Source organism: Phascolarctos cinereus, unplaced genomic scaffold, assembly GCF_003287225.1.
Source record: "Phascolarctos cinereus isolate Bilbo 61053 unplaced genomic scaffold, phaCin_HiC Scaffold_3;HRSCAF=262, whole genome shotgun sequence".
Classification (NCBI taxonomy): Eukaryota; Metazoa; Chordata; class Mammalia; order Diprotodontia; family Phascolarctidae; genus Phascolarctos; species Phascolarctos cinereus.
In genome coordinates this window covers 79,526,416-79,552,614 of record NW_027555736.1, presented here as the reverse complement: position 1 = coordinate 79,552,614, position 26,199 = coordinate 79,526,416, and the positions used below count along the sequence as shown (strand labels likewise).

At 35.0% G+C, this 26,199-nt stretch overlaps 1 protein-coding gene across 1 annotated transcript in view; it reads left to right on the top strand.

Moving 5' to 3' along the window:
- Positions 1 to 26,199, top strand: part of EXOC6 (exocyst complex component 6) — a 210,049-nt gene that overhangs the window by 94,175 nt on the left and 89,675 nt on the right. The window contains 3 exon segments of the mRNA XM_020964121.2: positions 2,475 to 2,584; positions 16,141 to 16,252; positions 16,819 to 16,953. Coding sequence (XP_020819780.1) covers positions 2,475 to 2,584; positions 16,141 to 16,252; positions 16,819 to 16,953 — 357 coding nt within the window.

Here is a 26,199-nt window from a genome sequence, read left to right as displayed (position 1 = left end):
CATACTTTCTGGAAATTTTTATCTAGTTTAAGAAATATTTGTAATATAAGTTCTTTTCCAGTTCATTAGACATGCACATATTTCATCATCAATAAGTATTTATTAAGCACTTAATATGTGCCAAGCATTATGGAAAGTTCTGGAAATACAGAGAAAGGCAAGAACAAGTTCCTGGCCTCAACATGCAGACAACTAGGTAGATACACACACACACACACATACACACATAAAATATGTATATGTGTATGTGTATGTAGATGTGTGTGTATATATATATACATATATATATATACATATATATATATACATATATATACATATATATATATATATAATACACACATACATACATATCTATATGTACACACATTGTAAATGGGAAGTAATGTCAGAGGGAAGATACTGATGGGGGCAGGAATAAGAGAGGGGGAGACCAAGAAAGGCCTCTTAGAGAAAATGATATTTGAACTGAGTTTTGAAGGAAACCAGAGAAGCTAGAAGGTATAAGTGAGGACAGAGAGAGTATTTCTAGGCATGGGGGGAACCAGTGAAAGTTCATGGAGTTGGAGTGTCACATTTGAGAACAGCAAAAAGACCAGTGTGATGATAAAGTGTTTGGAGTATTTGAAGGAAAATAGATTGGAAAGGTAGAAAGGGGTCTGGTTGTGAAGGACTTGAAAATCCAGAGGATTTTATATTTGATCCATAGAGATCCAGGAGCCACTGGAATTTATTGAGTAGAGGCGTGACATAGTTATTTCTGTACTTTAGGAATATCACTGGCAGCAGAGTAGAAGATGGACTGGAGTGGACAGAGAATTCAGGCAGGTAGACTAAACAGAAGGGTATTATAATAGTCCAAGCATGAAGTGATGAGGGCCTGCACCAGAGGGGTGGTATGTGAGTGGAACAAAGGAGTCATATAAGAAAGATGTTGTGAAAATAGACACAAGACTTGACAACAGATTGAGTATATGGAGTAAGTTTGAGTGAGGAATGGAGGATAAACACTGAGGTGAGCCTGAATTGATTGAAAGGAAGGATAGTAGTTCCTTGGACAGTAGTAGGGAAGTTTTGAAAAGGAGATGGTTTTGGGGGAAAGACAATGAGTTCAGTTTTAGAGATGTTGAATTTGAAATATTTGTTCCAGTTTGATATGTCCAATAGGCAAATATTGATGTGTGAGTGGATGTCAGGAGAGAGGTTAGGGCTGGATAAGTAGATCTCAGAGTCATCAGCATAGAGATGATAATTGAATCCGTGGGAGTTAATGAGATCATTAAGCAATATGGTATAGAGACTGAAGAGAAGAGGGCCCAGGACATAGCTTTGGAGACACTTGCACTTAGGAGATGTGATTTGGATGAAGATCCAGCAAAAGAGATTGAGGAGTAGCAATCAAACAGATATGAGGTAAGCTAGGAGAGAGCAGTACCATTAAAACCTAGAGAAGAGAGAGTCCAAAAGAAGATGGTTGACGGTTTTAGAGGTTACCAAGAAGTCAAGAAGGATAAAGATTGCCAAGAGGTCATTCAATTTGGCAATTAAAAGATCATTGGTAACTTGAGAGAAGGCAATTTCAGTTGAATGATGAAGTCAGGAGAAAGTTTAGGGTGAGAGGAAAAGTAGAGTCACTGATTATAAATGACTTTCTCAGATTATTTCACCATCAAGATGACATTAAGGATGATGTTGAGAGGGGTTGGATGGATCAAGTGAGGTATTTTTTAAGTATGGGGAAAGCCAATAGATGGAGACTAAAGATTAATGAGAATGTGGATGAAAAGTGGAAAGATCGGCTGGAGAAGATGTTGGAATGGAATCAAGGGTTCATGTAAAGGAGTTTGTCTTGGTAAGAAGGAGTGCTATCTCGCTGTGTGAGACAGGTGGAGACAGAAATAGTGGGAGAAGATATCTAGATTTCAATTGAGGAAGGAAGAAGAAGGTGCTCTTAGCAAGTGGCCTTCATTTTTTTTCGGTGGAGTATGAGGCAAAGTCCTCACCTGACAGGGGCAAGGAGTGGGGGGAGAGGATCCCATAGGAGACTTGAGGGGGAATGAAAAGGAAGAGTGAAATGGTTGTAAAAGGTATAAAAGGATTGCCTTGCTGCATTGAGAGCCCAGTTGAGATTATGTATCATAAAGTTGTAGTGAACTCAGTACAGTTCGTGATTTTCCCTGCCTCTGTTTAGCAGCTTGTGAATAGGAACAGGCAGCAGATGGTGAGAGCAATCCATGGGGCTTGACAAGGCATGATATGTGAAAGGACAAATTGTACAGTATCTGTTTACATATATAAATGTATACATGAAGATGCAAATATGTGTACATACATATAACACACTGTGAAATACTGTATAATTTTAATGGTAGTCCATTTTGGTGATGCTGTTTATAATTATTTAAAATTATTATTGTGTCAGCCTAAATATTTCTGAAATTTCAAGAATAGCATTTTTGTTTTTTCTTCCACAGCATTCTTTCCCAAAGAAATTCCCAATGTCTCAGTCAGTGCCACATATTTATATTCAAGTTAAAGAATTTATTTATGCAAGCCTTAAATTTTCAGAGTCACTTCACCGGAGGTAAGTGTTAATAATGAACAATAAATGAATGTTTATTGTGGTTGTTTTACTGGAAGATTATGATTTTTTGACTATATGTATATGTGTGTGTGTATACATATATATATATATAATATATATATATGTATACACACACACACACTTTGTTATATATATTTTATGACTTTATGTAATCTGTGACTTTATTGGTGTGGGGAGCTCCTGATGAAGGTCTTCATCTACCAGTGCAGGTCAGCACCTTCCCTGGGGCGCTAAGAGGTTCAGTTATTTGCCTAGGGTGATGCAGTTCTTAAGTGTGCTGGCTTTCTCTCTACCAGTACTTGCTGTGTTTCACTGTTTGATTAGAGTTCTTTAAGGGACTCTTACTTTGGTGGAGAGGTTTGTTTAATTCAGTTACCTTTGGGGGCTGTATTTCTAGGAGTCTGGCATTCTTGATAGGGTCTACTCATAGCAAACAAGCCTGATCAAGCAACTAGTGAAAATACTTGTGGTAACTTATAGCACCTGTTGGTAGCTGTGGTTAGGTTTGATTGTAAAGGTTGGCATTATCTTGTAATCATTACTCTATATATTTTTAGACTAGTTTTAAAAAGCTTTTTGATGCTATTTAAAAAATATCACTATCACTTCCCAATATACTTCCCCAGTCCAGATAATTCCTTTTTTATAACAGTGAAGTTCAGTTAACCTAAATGAATGGACATATTTATAAAAATACAAGTTAATTGCTAGCTTTTATTTTCCTATGTCTTAATTTCCCCCATATATTCCTCCCTTCTTCCCTTCCCCCCCAAAGCCTTCCCATATAACAAAGAATCTTTTTAAAAGAAAAAAAATAATAAGCAAAACTGATGAGTACATTGGAAAAATCTGAAAATATCTGCAGTGCTCCACACCCATGGATGTATCATTTCTGCAAAGTAATAGAGGAGGTCTCTTCTCCTATCTCTTTGTTGGGGCCTTGCTGTTCTTTTAATTTTGCTCTACTCACTTTTGATTATTTTATAGTTCTTTCCATTTGCATCATTGTAGTTATTGTGCATGTTATTTCCTTGCTTACTTCACTTTGTATCAGTTCATGTAAGTCTTTCCACGTTTCTCTGAAGTCATATTATTTCTTACAGTACAGTGATATTCCATTATTATTCTTATACCACAGTCTGTCTAGCTATTACCAGATTGATGGACATCTACTTTGTTTTCACTTCTTTGCCACCACAAATGTTGTTATAAATATTTTGGGACTTTCTTTTTGGGAAATATGCCTAGTAGTGGAATCTCTAAGTTAGAGTATGAACATTTTAGTCACTTTCTTTGCATAATTCTCAAATTGGTTTCCAGAATGGTTGGGCCACATCACTAATGTGTCTATTTTCCTACAACCTCTCCAACATTGACTATTTTCATCTTTTATCTTCATTGCCAATTTGGTGGGCATGACACTAAAACTCAAATTTGTTTTAATTTATACTTCTCTTATAAGCTGTTTGGGACTTTTTTTCAAGTAGTTAATAGTTTGCATTTCTTCCTCTTGAAATATGTTCATATATTTGAGTGCAGTTTTCAAAGTGCTCTTACATACATTATTTCATATGATCTTCACATCACTCTTACGAGATAGGTTGGTAGGGCATGTATTACCTTCATTTTACAGATGAAGGGATCTGAACATAAGGAGCTTAAATTCATAGACTTATTTAGTTATTCATCAAATGTTTATTAAGTACCCATTATGATTAACTGGGGAAGATGCAAAGGTAAAGCATCTTATCTATCCTTAGGCACTTGTGAGTTAGAAGAAATAAGATACATAAACAAGTAGCTAGAATATAACAAGTGTAAGAGAGACATAAACAAGGGTTTTAATGAGAGAACACAGGAGGGTAAACTTTATACTGGGAGTAATCAGAGAAGACTTTTTGGGGACATAGCATTTGAACCTGGCTTCATTCAAAGTATTAGAAGGATTTTGATAGTGTACGGGTAATAATAATAATGATAATAATAATAACTAGCATTTATGTAGAACCTACTACTTTCCAGGCTCTGTGTTAAGCACTTCACAAATATAATGTCATTTCATCCATATAAGGACTCTGGGAGGTAGAGGCTATTATTATTTCTATTTTACAATTGGGAAAACTGAGGTTAAGTGACTTGCCCAATGTCACACAGAAAGTTCTGTCTAAGGCTAGATTTGAACTCAGGTCTTCCTAACTCTAGGCCCAGTGCTCTCCCACTGAGCCACCTAGATCACCTGCCAGCTAATGTTCTTAGCTACGTAATATAATATACATATGATTACAAATGAAAGCAATTATGTTGAAATAGAGTTATCAAAATATTTAACAAAGCCAAGTTCACAGACCTCAGGTTAAAAACTTGCCATAAGGCTTTTCATATGGAGAGAATGACATAACAAAAGGCCTGAATGTTGGCTTGTGTGACATCCCTGTTGGCTGAACCTTTCAATTTTTTCTATGCCTGTGAATTACAATATATTGAATCTTTGTTTCTCTTCCTACCTGCAGTGTGCTAATTTTAGCACTAGATGGTGCTTATGTGTCTTTACTTGTATTTAACCCACCTTCAGTCTTCTCATTAGAAAGAGACATAAGATCTTAGGATTTCAAAGATTGATAGAATTAGAGCCAGAAAGGATCTCAGGGATCACCCAGCCTTGTAAACCTCACATTTAGAGATGAGGAAATTCAATCCTTACCGATAGTAAGTAGCAAAGTTGGGATTCTCACATTGCACCATCACTTCTTAACAAATCATACTTTTTATTAATAACATTAGGGCAGCTAGGTGGCACAGTAGATAGAGCATTGGGCCTGGAGTCAGGAAGATCTGAGTTCAAATCCAACCTGAGACACTTACTAGCAGTGTAACCTCTTTAAATACGGTCTCTGAAATTCAGTCAAAAATATATAAATAACTTAAAATATGAAACTTCTACAGTTTAAACTTTTTGAGTGTCCCTTTGTCTAGTTGTATCTAGTTCTGTCTAGCTCTGTCTCCTTTTGCTGCAGATCATCTGAATTTGCCTTGAAGCTAAACCCTTTTAACTAATTTGACTAATGGTTGTTTTTTCCCTTCTTCAAATTGGACTATTTTTTTCATCTAGTTGGGGCATAAGCACAGATTGTCCTTTAAGTTCTCCTCCCTCCTCCCAAAGGTAAATTTACTTGTGAAACAAGCTCATGCCTTTGTTTTACTTTGACTCAGACTCTTTTGTATAGTTCTTTTGGGCGAGAACTTGAATATAGACTCCTGAGTTCTAGAGCTGGAAAGAACTAGAGGTCTCTAGTTCAGCCCTTTCATTTTAGATGTGAAGAACTGAGGCCCAGAAAGATTGTGATTTACCTATGCTCACAGAGATAATGAATAGCAAAGACAGAATTTGAACCCAGGTCATTTGACTTCAGATCAGGTATGATTTCCACTGTATTATGATGCCTCCTGGGTTCCTAAAAATACTCAATCTAAGTATGGCAGTATTATTTTAGGTGTTCCTTTTTATGAAAGTGATAATTATTTTGAAACCTTGTTGTTGTTTTTTTAAGAGCCAATGGGCAAATTGCTTTCCAGGAAACCATTTATTCTTTCTTATGATTAGTAGGAATGAAATGATAAAATAACATAATAATATAATTTTCCCCACAAGGTATAGTAGGGGATCATGGGAGGGTAAGATTAATATAGGATAAAACAGAATAATTAGAAAAGGCTTCATTCAGGAGAGTGTGACTTGACCTGGATCTTGAATGTTAAGTAATATTTATGTAGACATTCCCAAAGCTAGAGGGACAGCATAAACAAATGGACAGAGGATTATTTTCTAAAATAGTTTAAGTTTTATACATAAACAACTTTGATCTCTATGGTACCTCACCTGTGTAGTGCAGTAGTAATTTCTCTCCAGAATATCTGGATATTTACCCATCTAGATCCTGCCTATTCCTGATAATTTTGAATTATGCTATATCATTATGTGTCAATCTTCAGAGATTCATAATTTCATCTTTGTACTGATCATACTCCCTGTATGTTATAGTATTTATTTTCGAGGTGTCAGAGGTTTGTACTTTTGATTTCATCAGTATGAGGAACTTCTGATATGGAAATCTCATCACTCATGCAAATCAGCAACTTTTAATTACAGTTTTAGATCACTGAGGCAAAATAAGTGACTTTCTCATGGAGTTACGTAGCTATAACCAATCAGAGGTAGGATTTGAACCCAGGTTTTCCTGACTTCAAGGCCAACTTTCTAGCCACTAAACCACGCTTTCTCTAATTCCGTAATGAATATATAGCAGTAGCAAAAATAAAAACAAAAAAATCACCTAGTGGCTAAATCTCTGGTAATGAGGGTTCCTAAACTGAGCAGGGCTGGTCCTCAAACAAAACTGCTGAAAGAGATAGCCTTTGAAAAGCCAGGGTCACTTCCATGTAGTGATGGAACATCAAAAAAGAATTGTAGTAGAGAATAGTTTTTGTGTATGTTAGTATTTATTTGTGTTAGATGAATCTGATGTCAACTTACTAAAATTAGGTGTTATTGACTAAGTAATTAAAATATTTTTCTTCTTTCAGAAATTTAAAATATTTTATTCTGAACTTGATGAACACACACAAAAATGAATATTTCCATATACAAAGAACAAAATGGAGGATTGCATATGAAACTACAGATTCTCATTATATATAGCTCGCTTTTTAAAAGAATATAATATATTCAGTGCATTGATTCCATAGCTGCCCTACTTGACTGTTTCTCTCTGAAACTCCATATCTCTTCTATGCATTTGAAATGTTTCATTTTTGCTATTTATTTCTTTTTTATCATTGCTGTTATTACTACCATCTTTAATGTTCTCTCATTCCAAAAATTAAAAAAGCTCTCCTTTATAACAAATTAACGTAGTTAAGCAAAACAAACCCACACTTTGACCATGACTCGGAAATGTATATCTCACTTTGCTCTTTCAGTCCATTACCTTTCTGTCGTGAGCTGCAAAACATATTTCATTCATTCTGTGGAATCATGATAGGTCATTGCATTGATCAAATAAAGTTACTCAGTCTACTCAGTTCCCATGAACTACTCCTGTACTCTATTTCTGCTCTCCATAGAGATGATCATATCCTTGATTTTGCCATCAGTCACTTACATGATCCATTATATTGACACACACTGGCCGTGTTAAACAGTATATCAGCAAAGATATCCCCCTTCCTTGTTCACAAACCCCAAAATTCCTTTTCCTGATTATATTTATCATTCTGCCTTATTTTGTGCTTCACAACCCAGAACCTCATTTTTCATCTTTATCACAGTCTCCAGTTCCTCTACCCCTCTGTTCTTTCCCAGACCATCATCCTTGCTCTAGCTACATTCTCTTCCTTTCCCCATCTTGAGCCCTTGCCGAATCAACTCAACTCTATACTTCATACTACTTTTTAATCCCTCATTCCCTTCTCTGATCTCTGATCATAACTTGCCAAACCTCAACCTGGGATTACTCCCATAATCTGTTTCCTTTCCTCCTATTCATCCCCCCCCAAAATTGTAATGATTGGATCCACTATAAACATACCTAATCTCAACTGGGTTCTCACTATATCAGGGCAAACATTTTATTTATCCTGGATTAATTCTATACCCCATTCTGTGCAGTGATTGTTCCAAACCTTCTTATCTCTCTTCAGCTAGAGGCATCTGGTGGCACAAATGTCTAGAGACTAGGACTGGAATCAGGAAGGCCTGAGTTCAGATCTGGCCTCAGAAACTAACTATGTGATCCTGGGCAAGTTGCAAACTCTGTTTACCTTAGTGTCCTCAACTTGAAAATGGGGATAATAACAGAACCTCCGTTACAGGGCTATTATGAGGATCAAATGAGATAATATTTGTAAAAAGTGTTTAGCACAGTGCATGACACATAGTAGGCACTATATAAATGCTTATTCTCTCTTCAAGTTTTGCATGGCCCTCCCTCTACCTCAGCCTATCAGTTGGCAAAGACTCTATTCCTTCTGAATTGATTTACTATCCCACTTAATGCATCAGCTATTCCAAACTTCATCTCTCTCCAAGTGTTGCATGGTATCCCTTCCTCCTACCTCTCAGCTAAGGATCTAACCTCATACTTCACTGGAAAGAAATAGAAGCCATTTCTCATGAATTTTTCTGTCTTCACTCTTCCTCATTTCAGATCAGTCTACAATTATTTTCTCCTTCTTTTCAGTCTCCTATGAACAGAGAGCCCCTTGTCAAGGGCAAGACCTCTACTTGCACAATTGTTCCTGTTTTTCTCCTGACTTCTCTAGAAGTTTGCCTTCATAATCTTCCCCATTTTTTTTATCAACTTCATTTTGAATCTACTGGTTCCTTTTTTCCTACCTAATGAATATGCCTATATTTCCCCTATCCTTAAATAACTAATTTGATCTTATCATTCCCACTAGCTAATATCCTTTATCTCTTCTCTCCTTTGTGGCCAAGCTCCTTGAGAAAACCTTCTACATATGGTACCTGCCGTGTGTGGTACCTTCTACATGTGGTACCTATTCCCTCTTCTTTTTATTCTCCTCTAAACCTTCTGTAATCTGGCTTCTGCTCCCTCAGAAGTTACCATTGGTTTCTTAATTGACAAATCTATTGGCCATTTCTCAGTCCCTATTCTTCTTGACCTCTCTATAGCATTTGACTCTGTTGATAATTTCCTCCTGAATACTCTCTTCTCTCTAAGTGTTTGAAACACTGTTCTCATTTGGTTATCCTTCTGTTAGTTCCACTGCTCCTTTTCAGTCTCCTTTTCTGGCTCTTCATCCATGTTATGTCTGCTAACTGTGAGAGTCCCTCAAAGTTCTGTCCTGAGCTGCTTTTTTTCTTTCTTTGCTATCTAACTTGGTGATCTCATCAGCCACCACGACTTCAATTATTATCTCTGTGTGGATGCTTCCCAGTTCTGAATATCTAGCTCTTACCTCTCATATGAACTGGAGTTAATCATCACCAACTACCACTTGGATATCTCAAATTATATATCCTGTGGGCATCTCAAACTCAACATGTCCAAAACAAGATTCAGTATATTCCCCTCGCCTTAAATTTCCCCTTTTTTGAACTTCCCTATTACTGTCAAGGGCAGTACCCACAGTTGACCCAGGTCATAACCTGTGTGATCCTCAACTTCTAACTCTCACTCTCTTCCCTTCATCTAGTCCATTGCCAAATCTTTTCATTTCTACCTTCATAGTATCTCTTGTATATGTCCTCTTCTCTCCACTCATATGGTTAATAACCTTAATTCAAATCTTCATTGCCACTTACCTGGTCTTCCTGCTTCAAGTCTATCCCCACTCCAATCCATCCTCCACTCATCTTTCAACATCCCCATCCCCTACTCAAGTGGAAAGGAGACAGGTTATGAAGAGCCTTATCTTTTTTTACATTAAATTTTCTTTTTTTCAGTCAGCAAATATCTATCCTCTCCCCACCCCCAATTTGAGAATGAATTAAAAAAAAACCTTAGAAACATTTAAAGTCAAACAAAACATTTTTCCTCATTGGCTATGTAAAAAAGAAAAATTAGGGGCAGCTAGGTGGTGCAGTGGATAGAGCACCAGCCCTGGAATCTGGAGGACTTGAGTTTAAATCTGGCTTCAGACATATAACACTCACTAGCTGTGTGACTCTGGATAAGTCACTTAATCCCAATTGCCTCACCTCCCCCCCAAAAAAGAAAAGAAAAATTATAAATGTCTGTATGTATCTGTGTATATGTATGTGTATATATACACACATAGATATGTCTTCTTTTGCACTCTTGGGTCTTTAACCTCTTTATTGGGAGATAGGTAGCATGTTTCATCATTAGTCCTCTGGAGTCATGGTTGGTCATTTTGCTTATCAGAGTCCCTGAGTTTTTCAGAGTAGTTTTTCTTTTATGACATTGTTGTCATTATATAAATTGTTCTCCTGGTTCTGTTCACTTCACTCTGCATCAGTTCATACAGGTCTTCCTAGGTTTCTCTGAAACCAGTCCATTTGTCATTTCTTACAGTACAATGGTATTTCATCAGATTTATACACCATAACTTGTTTAACCATTCCTTAATTAATGGTCACTCCCTCAGATTCCCATTCTTTGCCACCTCCAAAAAAGCTTTAAATATTTTTGTACATCTTTATTTAAAGAGTTTGTTTTGTTAAGACCAATCATTCCGTTAATTCACTCTCCTTCTGATTCCCCCTTCTGCCTTCTCTCTCCCCATTTCTATTTCCCTGTCAAAGATAAATGAAATATCTATCTATCTATCTATCTATCTATCTATCTATCTATCTATCTATCTATCTATCTATATCTTTGTTCAACTGTATGTGTTTTTGTTTTTGTCTAGTTCAGATGGAAAGGTGAAGTGTCAGCTGCTCCCTCTTCCTTGTTGTCCGCCTAGTCTTATATTTATGCTTCCCAATTATGTGAGATAATTTTCTATAAGTTTTCTTTCTCTTCTTCTCCCTGTCCCCCAAAGGTTTTCTTCCCCTTCTTTTCTTTTCTTTTTTTTTTTAAAGATTATCAGTGCATAATAGAACTACTCCCATGCCTTCTGTCTCATTAGACTCTAAGACTCATTAGATTGATGATGATAGGACTCAGAGGAGACATGTGCCATCTTCTCATATTTGAATGTCAGCAGTTTATCCTTGTTTAGAATCCTTTATCATTGTCCGTTCATGTTTACTTTTTTATGTTTCCCTTGCATTCTGTATTTGAACTTCAAAATTGAGTAAGCAGCCTCTGATATTTTCATCAGGAATGCTTAGAAGTCCTCTATTTCATTAAAAATCCACTTTCCTCCTGTAGGATTATGCTTAATTTTGCTCAGTAAATGATTCTTGGTTGTAAGCCTATGTCCTTTATCCTCTGGAATACCATATTCTAAGCTACTTTGTAGTTTGGGATAGTTAAGAGGTAGTTGGTGATGTGTAACTAGCTCAAGAGAGAGACCAGTGCTAGATGTACAGATCTGAGAATTATCTATATAGAGATATTATTGAACCCATAGGAGCTGATGAGATTACCAAGTGAAATAATATAGATAGAAAAGAAAATAGGGCCCAAGATATGACATGAATGAAGGCCTTGCAAGGGAGACTGGATGATAATAAAAATGAATTTAGAGGATTTTAGACCAGGACACTATCTCTTCAATATTAAGTCTTTTATTCAAAGGAAAACTGATTATATCTTTATATCTTTTACTCAAGTGAGATCAAGACACTAAAATTATTTTTTGCTAATTTTCTAAAAGAGGTTTGGGAGTTTCTGTATATTTGTGTGGCCTTAAGCTCTTTGGGTCTCAGTTTCCTTACCTGTAAAATGAGGGGTTTGGAATAGTTGACTTCAGAGGTCCCTGCCTGCTCCAAATTTTTGACCCTATATTCATGTGAACTAATCTGAATTTGAATGAGAATCTTCTCTTCAACATCTAGAACTAGTTAGTCATTCAGCCTTTGTCTAGAGGCTTCTAGTGAGGGGGAGCCCTCTAACTCTGGTCATAGCTCATTCTACTTTGGGACAGCTGTAATTATTAGGCAGCTTTTCCTTTCATTGAGCCTAAAACTGTGCCTTTGAAACTTCTTTCCATTGGTCTTAATTCTCCCTCATGGGCCAAAAGGAACAAGTCTAATCCCTCTTCTATCATTCAGATACTTGAAGACAATTATCAAAGTCTTCTCTAGGCTAGATATCCCCAGTTCTTTTAAACAGTCCTCATAGGCATGATCAAAGTGCCCTTTATCATCCTAGTGTCCTTACTTCTCTGTGCTGACTAAATGGATCTGATAAATGACAGGCATTTGAGCTGTCACTCTAAACTTTGTCATCTGCAAATTTGATAAGCATGTTATGGATACCTTTATACAAATCATTGATAAAATGTTAAGTAACACATACTCAAGGGACATGTTTCTAGAAACTTTCCAAGTTGTCTGTAAACCATTAATGACTTCCTGGCTATTCAACCACCCTCAAATTCCTTTAATTGTACTATTATCTAACTCTAACCCAACTCTATCTCTTTCACAAGGATAGGTTGAGAAACTTTGTTAAAAGCTTCACTAAAATATTGGCAAACTGTATCTTTAGTATACCCTTCATCTAACTTTCTAGTATCCCTTTCAAAAAAAGGAAATGAGATTAGTCTGGCATTATTTGTTCTTGATCAAGCTATGACACTTTGTGATTACTGCTTCATTTTCTAGGTGTTAATTAACCATTCCTTTAATAATGAATTGTAGAATTAAGGGTCAAGCTCAGTGTTCTGTAGTTTACAGACTCTTTCCTTTTTTGAAAGTTGGGAAATCAAATGTTTTTGTCTGTCTTCAACCCTATAGTACTCTTCTCCATCTCCATGGTCTTTCAGAAATTACTAATGGGTAGTTCAGCAGTAACAGCTGCTATTTCTTTCAGTATGCTGTGATGGAGTTTGTTTGGGCTTATTGACTTGAACTTATCAGATGAAGCAGTTATCTCTTATCTCTATTTATCTTTGTTACACAGTTTATATTTGTATAAATAAACAATGCATAAAATAAAGAATGATGGTTGCATACTTCCATAAAGATATTATTGTGACTTCTAGTGCGATTTTTGAAAATACCGGATTAGGGGATTCCTATAATGGTTTAGAAATGGACAGAATACAGGTATTAATCTCTTATGTGGGCTCAGATGTAATAAAATGAAACAAATTTTACTATAATTTGGTTCTACCTGAGTAGAATAATTTCTTAAATCTGGAGTTCTGAATCTATACTGTCACCTACCCCATTCTCTTCTATTTAGATGTAAACTATTTTTAACACATTGTTATTTATACTGTGTAAATTTACAAGTGCTAATAAGTAACTTTTATTTTATATTAATGTTGACTTCTCAATCACAGGACTGGTGCTTAATATACTAACAAGCCTATAAAATGTGTACAGATATAATTGCTTAGGAAAGGCACTTTAGTTTTGATCAGTTTACAGGGTAGAGTCAAAGCATAATTGCCACATGAACTATAAATATATTACAAGTAGAACAGATTATTAATTATATTTCCATGGTTATATTCCTCCCTAAGGCCCCATTTCTTAAAACTGTCATCTCACTACATTCATTATATGTAAAATCTTATTATTTCAGAAGGAAAAAACATTGCTAAGTTTCCCAGAAGAAAGGTTTTCAAATTATTTTTCCATCTTAGATAAAATGTTCTGTAACTTATTTTAGTTTACATTTAATAGTACGCTTATTATATTTTAAAAACAATTTTCTCCTAAATAAGTTATCTGTGTTTTGCTACTTTATTAGAGGAATATAAAGGAATTCAGAATGAAAAAATGGCATAAACAAAATAGTTATTTAGAAAATCTTAATCTTATTTCATTTACTTATCTATATTGTATGTGTTTATTTTATACAGATACACATGTGTACATTATATGTCATATATCCATATATTAAAATATTTTGTATTCCCAATAATGTTTTATCAGTAATAGGTTTTTAGAAAAATTATCTGTGTTTCAGAATTCTTACTCAAAGCATGTTTCAGTCTATGGAGAGTGTCATGGCTTCTTTAAAAACAGGGTGATATCAAAGGCTAGTCTTTAAAAAAATTGCAAGAGAGTTTGCAGGTTAATGTTTAATGAATATGATTTCAAGATCAGGAATTATACAAACTAAAGGCAGAAAGGTGCCAAAGCTTCCTATTGTTGGGGAAAATGACAGTTTTAGGGAGGTTATACCAGTAAATGTAGGCTGTTGGTAGTTGTGATTTTCCTTTTCCTTCTTTTGCTTGTGGAAGAAAAAATGTTGCAGAATCCCTGAAAGCTCAGAAAATCTACCTATAGAGGTTAACGGTGACCTAAGATATCTCCTCAGGATTAGCAAAAACTGCTTTATATAAACCCTCCGCATAAAGAAAGCCACAGGTCATGGTCTTTAACTCTTAAGTGAAAATTGAGCTGAACCAGGGATTTCAAGTAGAGGAGGGTAGAAGTAATTGGAGGAAGACCTTTATTCAGTTAGGGCAAAACAGGGGTGGGGAACCTACAGCTTTTTAGGTCCTTGGGTGAAGCCTTTTGACTGAGTCCAAGTTTACAAATCCTTTTATTAAGGGGATTTGTTCTGTGCAGTTTGGATTCAGTCAGAAGGTTGCACTTGAGGACCTAGAGGGCCACATGTGGCCTCCAGGCTGCAGGTTCCCCACCCCTACATAGATTGCTTGTGGCTAAGATGGCACTAACAAATAAAGCCTTCTGTAAGAACTTTATGATACCAACTTGCCCTCAAAGCAACATGAGTCTTGCACATGCCTTGGAATTTTTGGCTTGAGATGTAAATATTCAAGGTGAACTAGTTCTACAAAATCTGGAAGAAAAAGAGGATTAGATTAAGCAGCAACTGAGAACTGTCATGTAGTAGTGAGATTAGTACTTGATGGCACCTAAGTATTTGTCTTTCTTTAAATTTTTCTCTTATTGGGTATTTAAAAATACTTTTGGTGACTAATAAATATTTATACTTAGTTGTTTTAATGAACATTTATTTTAATAAAAAGTTTGAGTAGTAGGATCATGTGCAATCATTTTTGACCAAGGCTATAGGAATCCTAGCTATTTGGATCATGTTGCTATTACCAAGGCATTATATTCTTGGTTACAACTTAGTGAAGTTTCAGGGTTAGTATCTGAGAATGAATAATCTTTGGAGAGCTAGCTTTAAAAACTAGTGAAGTGTTGGCAAATATCATATGATTAGTTTGCACTAATGTGTCTGATGTCTAATTCAAGAAATCTATGAAATCTATTTTTTTATTGAAGAATATCATTGGAAATAAATAATTTGGTCAAGTAATTGTCTAATGAAGGATTTGAATAAACTCAGGTTTTCCTGATTCCAAGTCTAGTGCAAATACCCACTGTACCATATAGCTGCCTGTCAGAAATTGCTTTCTCTCTTTCCTCCAACTGGTAAGAAATAGATCTTTTCTCTGTCCCAACTATAGTTGCCATGTACCCTTTTTGTTGGTCAGCATTTTTAATTGAATGAAACAAGAATAAATAATAGGCATAGCATATATAAATATTGTATTTAATTGAAGATGACACTTTTGTAAGTTAAATGTAACTGTGATTTGTTTCTGTCTTTTCATAAACCTGGGATTACGATGACTTGAATTATGTAAATAAGATAGCTATTTAAAAAGCTTATTTATAAACAAATTCTTTTGAGAAGAATTGGATTAGACATTATTCAAACTTGTGTGAATTTGAGAAAAATAAGGATTTTTTTGGGGAAGAACTTTTAATTTTATAATCTCACGCATCAACAGATAATGATGAATTGTAATGCCAGTTGGAGAAGATATTAGTTTATTTACTTCTCCCTCTGCCCAAAGAATAATTTACTTTGGTTTTTATGTATTAAAGTTTTCTTAGTAAAGTATTCTTAATTTGGGGAAAGCTTTAGAATAACTTTTGCTTTTAGTTCGACAGAAATTGATGACATGCTTAGAAAATCGACAAATCTGCTGCTGACAAGAACTTTGAGTAGCTGTTTACAGAACCTTATTAAAAAGCCTCACATAGGTCTGACAGAGGTAGGTTTAAGAAATACATGCAGCTTAAGGTTTCTTAGTTGGAATAGTTGTCATAAAAATCTACTAATGTTGATTATGGCATTATAAAATTAGCTTTGTTTCAGTTTTATATCAGTTAATATCAAGGTATTATGTTTTAAACTAAAAACAAACCAATGCCCAGTCAGAGAATATATGAAGGGAAATAATTTACATAAAGTAAAGTAGATGACAGTAGAGATCGGAATGTATATATTTGTAGTTGCCACAGATTCAGTGGCAAAATTTGGGAATTGCATTTTGCTGCTTTGTAATTGGAAAAGAAACACTTAAAAATATATTTAAGTTATTTTAAATTAATTGGCAGGGCTTAGATTATTTTTAACTTTTTTATTCTTTACTGTTGTATCCTTCATAGGCATTATTTGCAAAAGACTTTCAAAATCAGTAGTTAATCAGTTGTATCCTGTGATGCTATAATTATGTAGTGATGGTGCAGTTGTCGGAAACAGTAATCCTGTTTTTAAAATCAGATGGCTTTGGGTCATGTACCCTGCATTTTACCGGATATATTTTGTGTTTTGTAGCTAGTGCAAATCATCATAAACACAACACACCTGGAACAAGCCTGTAAATATCTTGAAGACTTTATAACTAACATAACAAATATTTCCCAAGAAACAGTTCATACTACAAGACTTTATGGACTTTCTACTTTTAAGGTATGTAAAGTGTAACTTACTTACCAGACCAAAAAACTTCATTATAATCACTGTAAGCAGACTATTAAAAGTAAAAGGCAATTTTTATTATATACTTAATGCCAGCAAATTCCTAAGAATTGAGAATTGTAGATAATCATTATCAACAGTGAGCAGATAAATGTAATTTCCTTTTTGGCATTTTAAACATCTTATTAAAATCAAGAAAAATGTGGGTTTTCTGCAGCTGTCACATTTTGGTTACATTTTAGAGGATCATAATAAATTATAATATTTAGTCTATCATTATCATTAGATTTTTAGTAAGTTTTCAGTTATATTCATTTTGTCCAGAGTAGATATTGCTATACACGTGGTAATGAGTAGAATTAAACTCTAAAATTAAGATTACATAAATGAATGGCGAAAACTATTCTGTATCCTTTATTGGCAATGATTTGAAAAAATAATAAATTTATTACTTTTTTATATGCTATTAAAAACTTTTACTTTTGCTTGAATGGGATAGTTTGCTACTTGTATGTTTACATATGTATTTACCACAAGGTGATTAAAGTCATTTTAACAGAACAAGTTTTGTGAAATAGTACTTCAAAATTTAGAATTATGGTAAAATAAAAGCATTTTGTGAGTTACAAATGTTGGTTTATGAAGTGTTTTTTCTCCCAAGAATACAGGGCAATAACATTACCTAGTTATAGAAATCACTTTTATATTGAGATATGTTGACTTTCAATGGAACTAATAATGTTTCATATTTTCCCCATATTTGTGCCTTATTGAAATTTTACATAAATGTTGCTACATGCACATATGTATATGTGTATGCACACATATGTAAATTTTTTCAAGTTCCTACTTAAGTCTCTTCTAAATGTTTTGTGTTTTTAAAGATGTATATGCCTTTATACTTTTGGAATATAAATTAGCTAAATTATCTCATAAAAATTGGTGTCATTTCAAGAATACTTAGGTTCCCTCCCCCCTCCAAAAATTTACTACAACTAGAGAAAAAAACTCAGTTAAACTCTGTAAAAAGATGAAGGATCAGCTTCTCAAAATATGTGTGGGACCCAGAGTAATTGAGTCTAGGATTTAATAGAAATTGGCTGATAATTTTAACAAATTCCCTCCATTACCACATCTCACAACTCTAAATATCTCTTAATGCCATGATCCTAGTACCCTCTGATTACAATGCAATCTATATTAACAGTTCCAAATTTGATGACTAAAATTTAGCCAAACTCTGAGAGGTACCTCTTTTGAATTCCCCACAGCATCCATTCCAAACCTTAGTTTTCCTCCTAAAGCCTCCCATACCTCTCCCTCCCCCTACCCTCTCAGCTGAGGACATTGTTGCATCATACATTACTGAGAAAATAGAGGACATTTGCCATGAGCTCTGTCTTGTCCTCTTTTCTTCATCTCAGAACTCCTTGACATACTTCATTTTTCATTCTCTTCTCTTTTACTACAGCCTCACCTAAAGCCCTTTTCTTAATCCTATCCAATCCTTCTAATGTATACCTTTGACCCCATCCCCTTCCATTTCTTCCAACAGAATGTCCCCATGATCATTCTCCTTCTCCCCTTATTTTCTATCTCTCATTATCTACTGATTCTTTCTGTCTTCCTTCAAATAAGTCAGTCTCTTCCATCCCTAAAAAAACCTCACTTGACACTACCTCCTCTTCAAGTTATTATCCTATATATACATATCTATCTATCTATCTATCTATCTATCTAATCTTTCCTTTCCAGTCTAACTCCTAGAAAAAGCTGTCTCTTCTTATTGCTTCTATTTCCTTTCCTGTCACTCATTCAGACCTTTGAATTCTGCTTCCAGTCTCATCACTCAACTGAAATTGCTATCTCCAAAGTTTCCAGTGATCTCCTAATTAAAAAAGAAATTCATTATGAACTTAAAACATCAAAAAGAGCCTTTCCATACATGTATAATGACATAAAAAGGTATTCTTTAAGAAACAATAAATTTGTTTCATATTGTTTTTTTTAAAAGCACATGATTAATTCTTCGTGTTATTTTCGAATCTGTCCCATTTGTGCTTTCTTCTGTTTTCTTCTGTGCATTTAAAAAATATGCCAAAATCATATGGCTTTTTCTCATTCTTCATCCTTCTTGACCTTTCTGCAGCATTTGACACTCTTGACCACCTGTCTTCTTGTCTTTGGTGACATCATATTGGTTCTTCTATCTGATGGCTCCTTTTCATTCTTATTTTCTGGATCTTAATCAAAATTCTACTTCCTAACTACTGCTCCATATGTTTGTCCTAGGTTCTCTTCTGTCTCTTTTCTCTTGGTGATATCATCAATTTCCATGGATTTAATTATCATCGCTGTGTAGATGAATCCCAAATCTATGTATCCAGATCTAGTCTCTCTCCTAAGGTCAGCCTTTAGATTTTAATGCTTTAGACTCAAGCAAATCATTTTGAACTTAAGATATCTAAACCAGAATTCATTATCTTGTCAAAAGTTTCCATAAAGTTCTCTTCCATACTTCTCTATTTTTGCTGAGAACAGCACCATCTTACCCATTAGCTAGGTTTGCAATTTGAGTCATCCTCAGTTTCTCACTTTCCCTCACCCCACTTAGCCAATCAGTTGCCAGGTCATATAAATTTTACCTTCAGAACATTTACTATATTTGTCTCCCCCTCATACCACTTACCCAATCAGTTGCCAAATCATATAAATTTTACCTTCAGAACATTTATTATATTTGTCTCCTTATGTCTTGTCACATGTTCATTATGCTAGTCAAGGACTCCTCATTTCTGTCATGGACTAGTGCAACAACCTTCTAGTTGATGTCCTCTGCTCAAGTTTCTCTTACCTTTAATCTCCATTCAGCTGCCAAAATGAAATTCTTAAAGCCCAAGGCTAACTGTCTCTCTCTTCCTTAATAAACTCTAGTGGCTGTGTATTGCCACTAGGAGCAAATACAAACTCTTATGTTTGGCATTTAAAAATCTTCACAATCTAGCGTTAACTGACCTTTCTAGCTTTATTACGGACTGTTCACCTTCATATGCTCTATGATAAATCCAAATTGTCCTTATTGCTATTCCTCACATATGACATTTTATCTCCTGTCTCTTTGCTTTTCTCCTGGTGTTAAACTATGCCTGGAAGGTATTCCTTCCTCACCTCTTCCTTTTAGAATCCCTAATTTTCTTGAAAGCTCAGCTCAATGCCACCTTCTATATAAGGTCTTTCCTGCTCTCCCCCAGTTGCTAATGTCTCCCTCCTCTGTTACCTTGTATTATTTTGTATGTACTTATGTGTGTACTTAACAGCTTATTGATGATTGATTTATAGCTTGCTCTCTTGACATGTGTTGATGCCACTGGAGTACTTGAGTTTTCTTTTGTTTATCCTTCACTGTTACCACATGATTGGCTAACCCTTTTGAATCATACGTTTTCTTTAATGACATTCTTTACACTATTTCTCTTGTTCAGTTCTTCATTGTCAGATATAAAGTCTTCTGTTTGGCATTTAAAACTCTTCACAACCTGGTTCCCTTTCTACCTTTCTAATTTTCTTTAACTGGCTTACTTGTACCCCAGACATGATTTTACATCTCCTGTCTCCCAGCCTTGCTGTCCTCCACACAGTAATGCTTTACCCTTTCACCTTTGTTCTTAGTTTCCCTGATTTCAAGACCCAAATCCCACATATTCCAGGAATCCTTTCCTAGTCTACCTAGCTGCTAGTGCCTTCCTCTCTGAATTACCTTTCATCTACTCTGTTTTTGTCTTCTGTATTCTGATTTATGTGTGTTGTCTTATTCATTCAATGTAAATTCCTTAAGGGCAAAGGCTGTTTTTGTTTTTTCATCTGTATTCCCAGTGCTTAGCACAGTGCCTGGCATATAGTAAGTGCTTAATAAGTTCTTGTTGATTGATATGTTGCAGTCTATCATTATTGTCTCCATTACGGTTTGGGTGACCACTGACTTTAATTGTGACTTGTAACCAGACAGCATTGCTGGTGAAACTATTATGGTTAAAAATATGGGGCTTTGTTTCAGTTGCAAATATGGGGTCATTAAAAAGACTGCATGGTTTCTCCAAAACAATCTAGTCCACTCTACTCATATTCAGTTTTGGTCCATGCATGTCTGTCCAATTTGTAATGCACTGATTGACGAGCTTTATGGGATGTTCCTTCAATACTATGTACTTTTTTTTTTCTGTGTGATTAGTTGGTTACCTTTTGATAAGACTGTATAATGTTCTAGGGCTTGATGCAGGCAACACAACATTTTCTACAAACATGAATATCTGGAAGACCTCACTTTCTATACTAAGCTCCTCTTTTGTGTATGTTGATCATTGTTCATAACAGTGGCAAACACTTTTGGTAAAATTGCATCTCTCTTTTTTGTGTCTCAGTTGATATTAAAAATATGAAGATAATATAAAAGTTATTTCTGTTGTTAGACCTTTCAAAGAATCTCTTATGATTTTGACATGCATAGGAAACACTTTTTTTTTTACTTTTAAATTAATTTATTTTGATTTATCAACAATCACTTCCATATGCCTTTGAGTTTCAAATTCTTCTCCCCCTCCCTCCCCACCACCCTCCCCCAAATGGTGCACAATCAGATATAGGCTATACATATACATTCCTATTAAACATATTTTCACATTAGTGATGTTGTAAGTAAGAATTAGAACCAATAGGAGGAACCACCAGAAAGAGGAAACAAAACTTAACAGAGAAAAAAATAGCAAATAGTATGCTTTGATCTGCATTCAAATTCCATAGTTCTTGGATGTGGATAGCATTTTCCATCACAAGGCCTTTGGAGATGTCTTAGATCCTTGTGTTGCTGGGAAGGGTTAAGTTTATCAATATTAGTTATTGCACAACATGGCTTTTATTGTGTGCAACGCTCTCCTGGTTCTGCTCACTTTACTCAGCATCAGACCATACAAGTCTTTCGAGATTTTTCTGAAGTCTGCCTGTTCATCATTTCTTATAGTACAATAATATTCCATTACATTCATATACCACAACTTGCTCAGCCATTCCCCAATTGATGGGTATCCTCTCAATTTCCAATTCTTGGCCACCACAAAAAGAGCTGCTATAAATATTTTTGTGCATGTGGATCCTTTTCCCATTTTATGATCTCTTTGGGATACACCTAGAAGTGCTATTGCTGGTCAAAGGGTATGCACATTTTTATAGCCCTTTGGGCATAGTTCCAAATTGTTCTCCAAAATGGTTGGATCATTTCACAACTCCACCAACAATGCATTAGTGTTCCAATTTTCCCACATCTTCTCCAGCATTTATCATTTTCTTGTTTTGTCGTCTTGGCCAATCTGATAGGTGTGATGTGGTACCTCAGAGTTGTTTTGATTTGCATTTCTGTAATCAATAGTTATTTAGAGCATTTTTTCATATGACTATAGATGGCTTTAATTTGTTCATTTGAGAACTGCCTGTTCATATCCTTTGACTATTTATCAATTGGTGAATGACTTGTATTCTTACTAATTTGTCTTAATTCTCTATATATTTTAGAACTGAGGCCCTTATCAGAGAGACTGGTTGTAAAAATTCTTTCCCAATTTTCTACTTCCTTCTAATCTTAGTTGATTGGCTTTGTGCAAAAACTTTTCAATTTAATGTAATCAATTATCATTTTGCTTTTCATAATGTTCTGTATCTCCTGTTTGGTCATGAATTCTTCTGTTCTCCATAATCTGATAGGTAAACTATTCCTTGCTCTCCCAGTTGCTTACAGTATCAGCCTTTATATCTAAATCATGAACCATTTTGACTTTATTTTGGTATATGGTGTGAGATTTGTCTATGCCTAGTTTCTGCCATACTCTTTTCCAGTTTTCCAGCAGTTTTTTCAAAGAGTGGGTTCTTATTCCAGAAGCTGGGGTCTTTGGGTTTATCAAATAATAGATTACTATAGTCATTGACTACTGTGTTTGGCATACTTAATCTATTCCACTGATCCACCACTCTTATTTCTTAGCCAGTACCAAGCAGTTTTGGTGATTACTGCTTTATAGTGCAATTTAAGATCTGGAACAGATAGGCCACCTTCCCCTCCATTTCTTTTCATTAGTTCCCTTGATATTCAGGACCTTTTGTTCTTCCAAATGAATCTTGTTATTATTTTTTCTAACTCTATAAAATAATTTTTTGGTAATTTGATTGGTATGGCACTGAATAAGTAAATTAGGTAGAATTGTCATTTTTATTATATTAGCTCAGCCTACCCATGACCAACTGATGTTTTTCCAGTTATTTAGATCTGACTTTATTTGTGTGAAAAGTATTTTGTAATTGTGTTCATATAGTTCCTGGGTTTGTTTCAGGAGGTAGACTCCTAAATATTGTATGATGCCTACAGTAAGTTTAAATGGAATTTCTTTTTCTATATCTTGCTGTTGGGCTTTGTTGGTAATATATAGAAATGCCGATGATTTATATGAGTTTATTTTATAGCCTGCAACTGTGCTAAAGTTGTTTATTATTTCAAGTAGTTTTTTACTTGATTTCTAGGATTCTCTAAGTATCTCATCATATCATTTGCAAAGAGTGATAGCTTTGTTTCTTCTTTGCCTATTTTAATACCTTCAATTTCTTTTTCTTCTCTTATTGCTAAAGGAAACACATTTTTGACAGAGAACTTTTAGGGTAGCATTTTTCTCTACTCAGTTAAATGCTTATTATAATGAATAAACTGAAACACAAAGAGATCTTTTCTGTACTTTTTTTGTAGTATTTTCTCTACTTTTCTGTCATTGATGTGATTGTAAATATGTGTGCTGCTGGGCATTTTCTATATGGAAACCTTCATGTTCCCTTTTCAAACCTTCATCAAGGATTCCCTTTGTGTGTATAGGTTATTAAAAAAAACTTTGTAGGGAAAGTAGGCACATAGGTGGAGGGTTATTAATATTTCCTTTGTAACTTCTTTTTCTTAATACAGTAATGTCTGAAAATTTTTTCCAAGTCTTTGATATCCTCTCCTTTTTCAGGTACCTTGAAAATCAATTACTTAATGTCCTCAAACTTTTGTCACCTCTGCTGTGGATCTCATTTTGTTTATAATTGATTTAGTCCAACTACTCTTCCATCCTTGTTTTCTTTAGTGCTATTTTATTTTATTTCCTCAGGCAGTACAGTGGTGACAGCAGAGTCCAAATCTTGAGTTCCATTGTTGCTAATGGCTAAAAGAATTTTTAAAAAGTCTTTATAGATATTTTCTATTTTTCATCAGTTTGTTTCCTGGCTTCTGATTTCATCCTTAAATGCCCTTGAGCTGATTTTTCCTTAGTTGGGTCTAACTTTTCAACCTTTTCAACCTTTCTTTAGGGTTTTTTTTTATTACTCTTTTCACTCCTTACTGTTTTATGAGGTGACATTGCTCAGTCTCCTGCCATCATTTTCCATAAAAATTTTTAAATGAGTATGTATTCTAACTCACTGTTGCCCTTGGCTATCCATATCTCCATTTGGCAAAGAGATGAATCATTTGCTGGGTGAGGCAAATCCTACACTCATTTGGTCTCCTATTTATTGTAGTATTGGTTAAATATTTTTAGAAAACTTAATAGTTTATGTTGATGTCGCTTCTTCCATCGCTTTACCATTTTTCAACATCAGCAGCTTGTTTAAGTAGGTTGGGTTGTAGTTGCCTCAGTTGTATTCTATGCCTTCTCTTTTTAATTTTTATAGTTTGATATTGATCTTTGCTTTTATAGTAAGCTGGTGGTCTGATTGGACATACTGTGTTGATCAGTAGTCATTTTCTGTCTGTTAAAATATAATCAGTTTAATTTTTTTCTGATCTTATTTCATGCTTACCATGTCCAGTACTTCATGACTCTCTTCATATGAGATATATGTGTAAGGCTTTTGGATAGACACTAAGGTTTTTACAAACTCTTACACCAAGCTGTAAATTCTCTTCCATAGCCCTAATTTCTTTTCTAATTGTTTCCCTCAAAGTTGTCATTTAATTTATAAAAGCATTTTAAAATAACTCTTCATCTTTTCCAGACGTTCTAGTTGAATTTGTGCCAAAGCTGTGTTTTCCTCTGAGGCTTTGCTTATCAATGTTTTGCAGTAATTTTCTTCTTTTTAGATTTGTACATTGAGTGACCCTGTTACCATAATAGCCTTTTATAGTGGGATTCTTTTATTTTTGCTTACTCATTTTCCCAGCCTGCTTTCTGACTTTGGACTTGGATGTGAGGACCAACTTCTGTACACTTTCAGAGGGAAGGTCTGAACTGATCCTATTGCTGCTTTCTTGGGGGTATTGAGGGTTGTGTTATCTGGGCTGTCAGGGACAGCTCAGGCTGGGAATCTGCAAGGTTTCAGTGTTCCCAAAGTACTGTGATCCAGGGCAAAACTTTGTTCCAAGCACAGCAAGTCCTTGACCTGAGATTGGGTTTGAGTAACAATAGAATGCTGTTGGACTCAGTCTCTATCAGCCAGCTGGGCAGCACTGCTGGTTTAGAGCAACAGAATTGTAGACTTCCCTTGAGTCTGCTATTCTTGCCCTGTTTATTCACTTGTAGGCTTCAGACTGCACTAGAAGTTGGAACTAAGACCCCACTTTGATCCTGGTATCTGAACCCTGTGGTGACTTTTAAATGTTGTTGTGTCACATGTGCCTTATATGCCCAATTAGATTGTAAACTTCTTGAAGGCAGGAGACACAGACCTATGCATGTGCTGTACACACATACAAATAAGTATGTGCTTTGCAAATCTTAAAGCACTATATAAATACCTTCTTTGATCATGATGATGAATTATATGAATGTCAGTACTTTAATTAAAATTAATGCCACTTGTAATGAAAATTTAGCAAAACCAGCCCAGGGAAGGAAATGATTGTAGAGTATTGTAAAAAGCTGAATGTGTCAGTGTTATTTAAATCGAATGAAGACTTGAACTACTTAAAGGGAGTGGTGGATATTGCAGTGACACAGATTGTCAGAATAGAGAAAGTGTACAGAAACAAGAAAAGGGCAAATGGAGTACCTAAATTCTTAAATAAGGGAAAAAGACAACCTGAGTCATTATTGACATGGGAAGATAATCAATTTGCAGTTTCCTACTAGTTATTGGGGAACATGACTGATTCATTCTATATTAATTTACTTTTCTTCAGTAGTAGTGTCAAGTTATTTAGAGAAAGAAGATGCAATGGAAATAATCTAG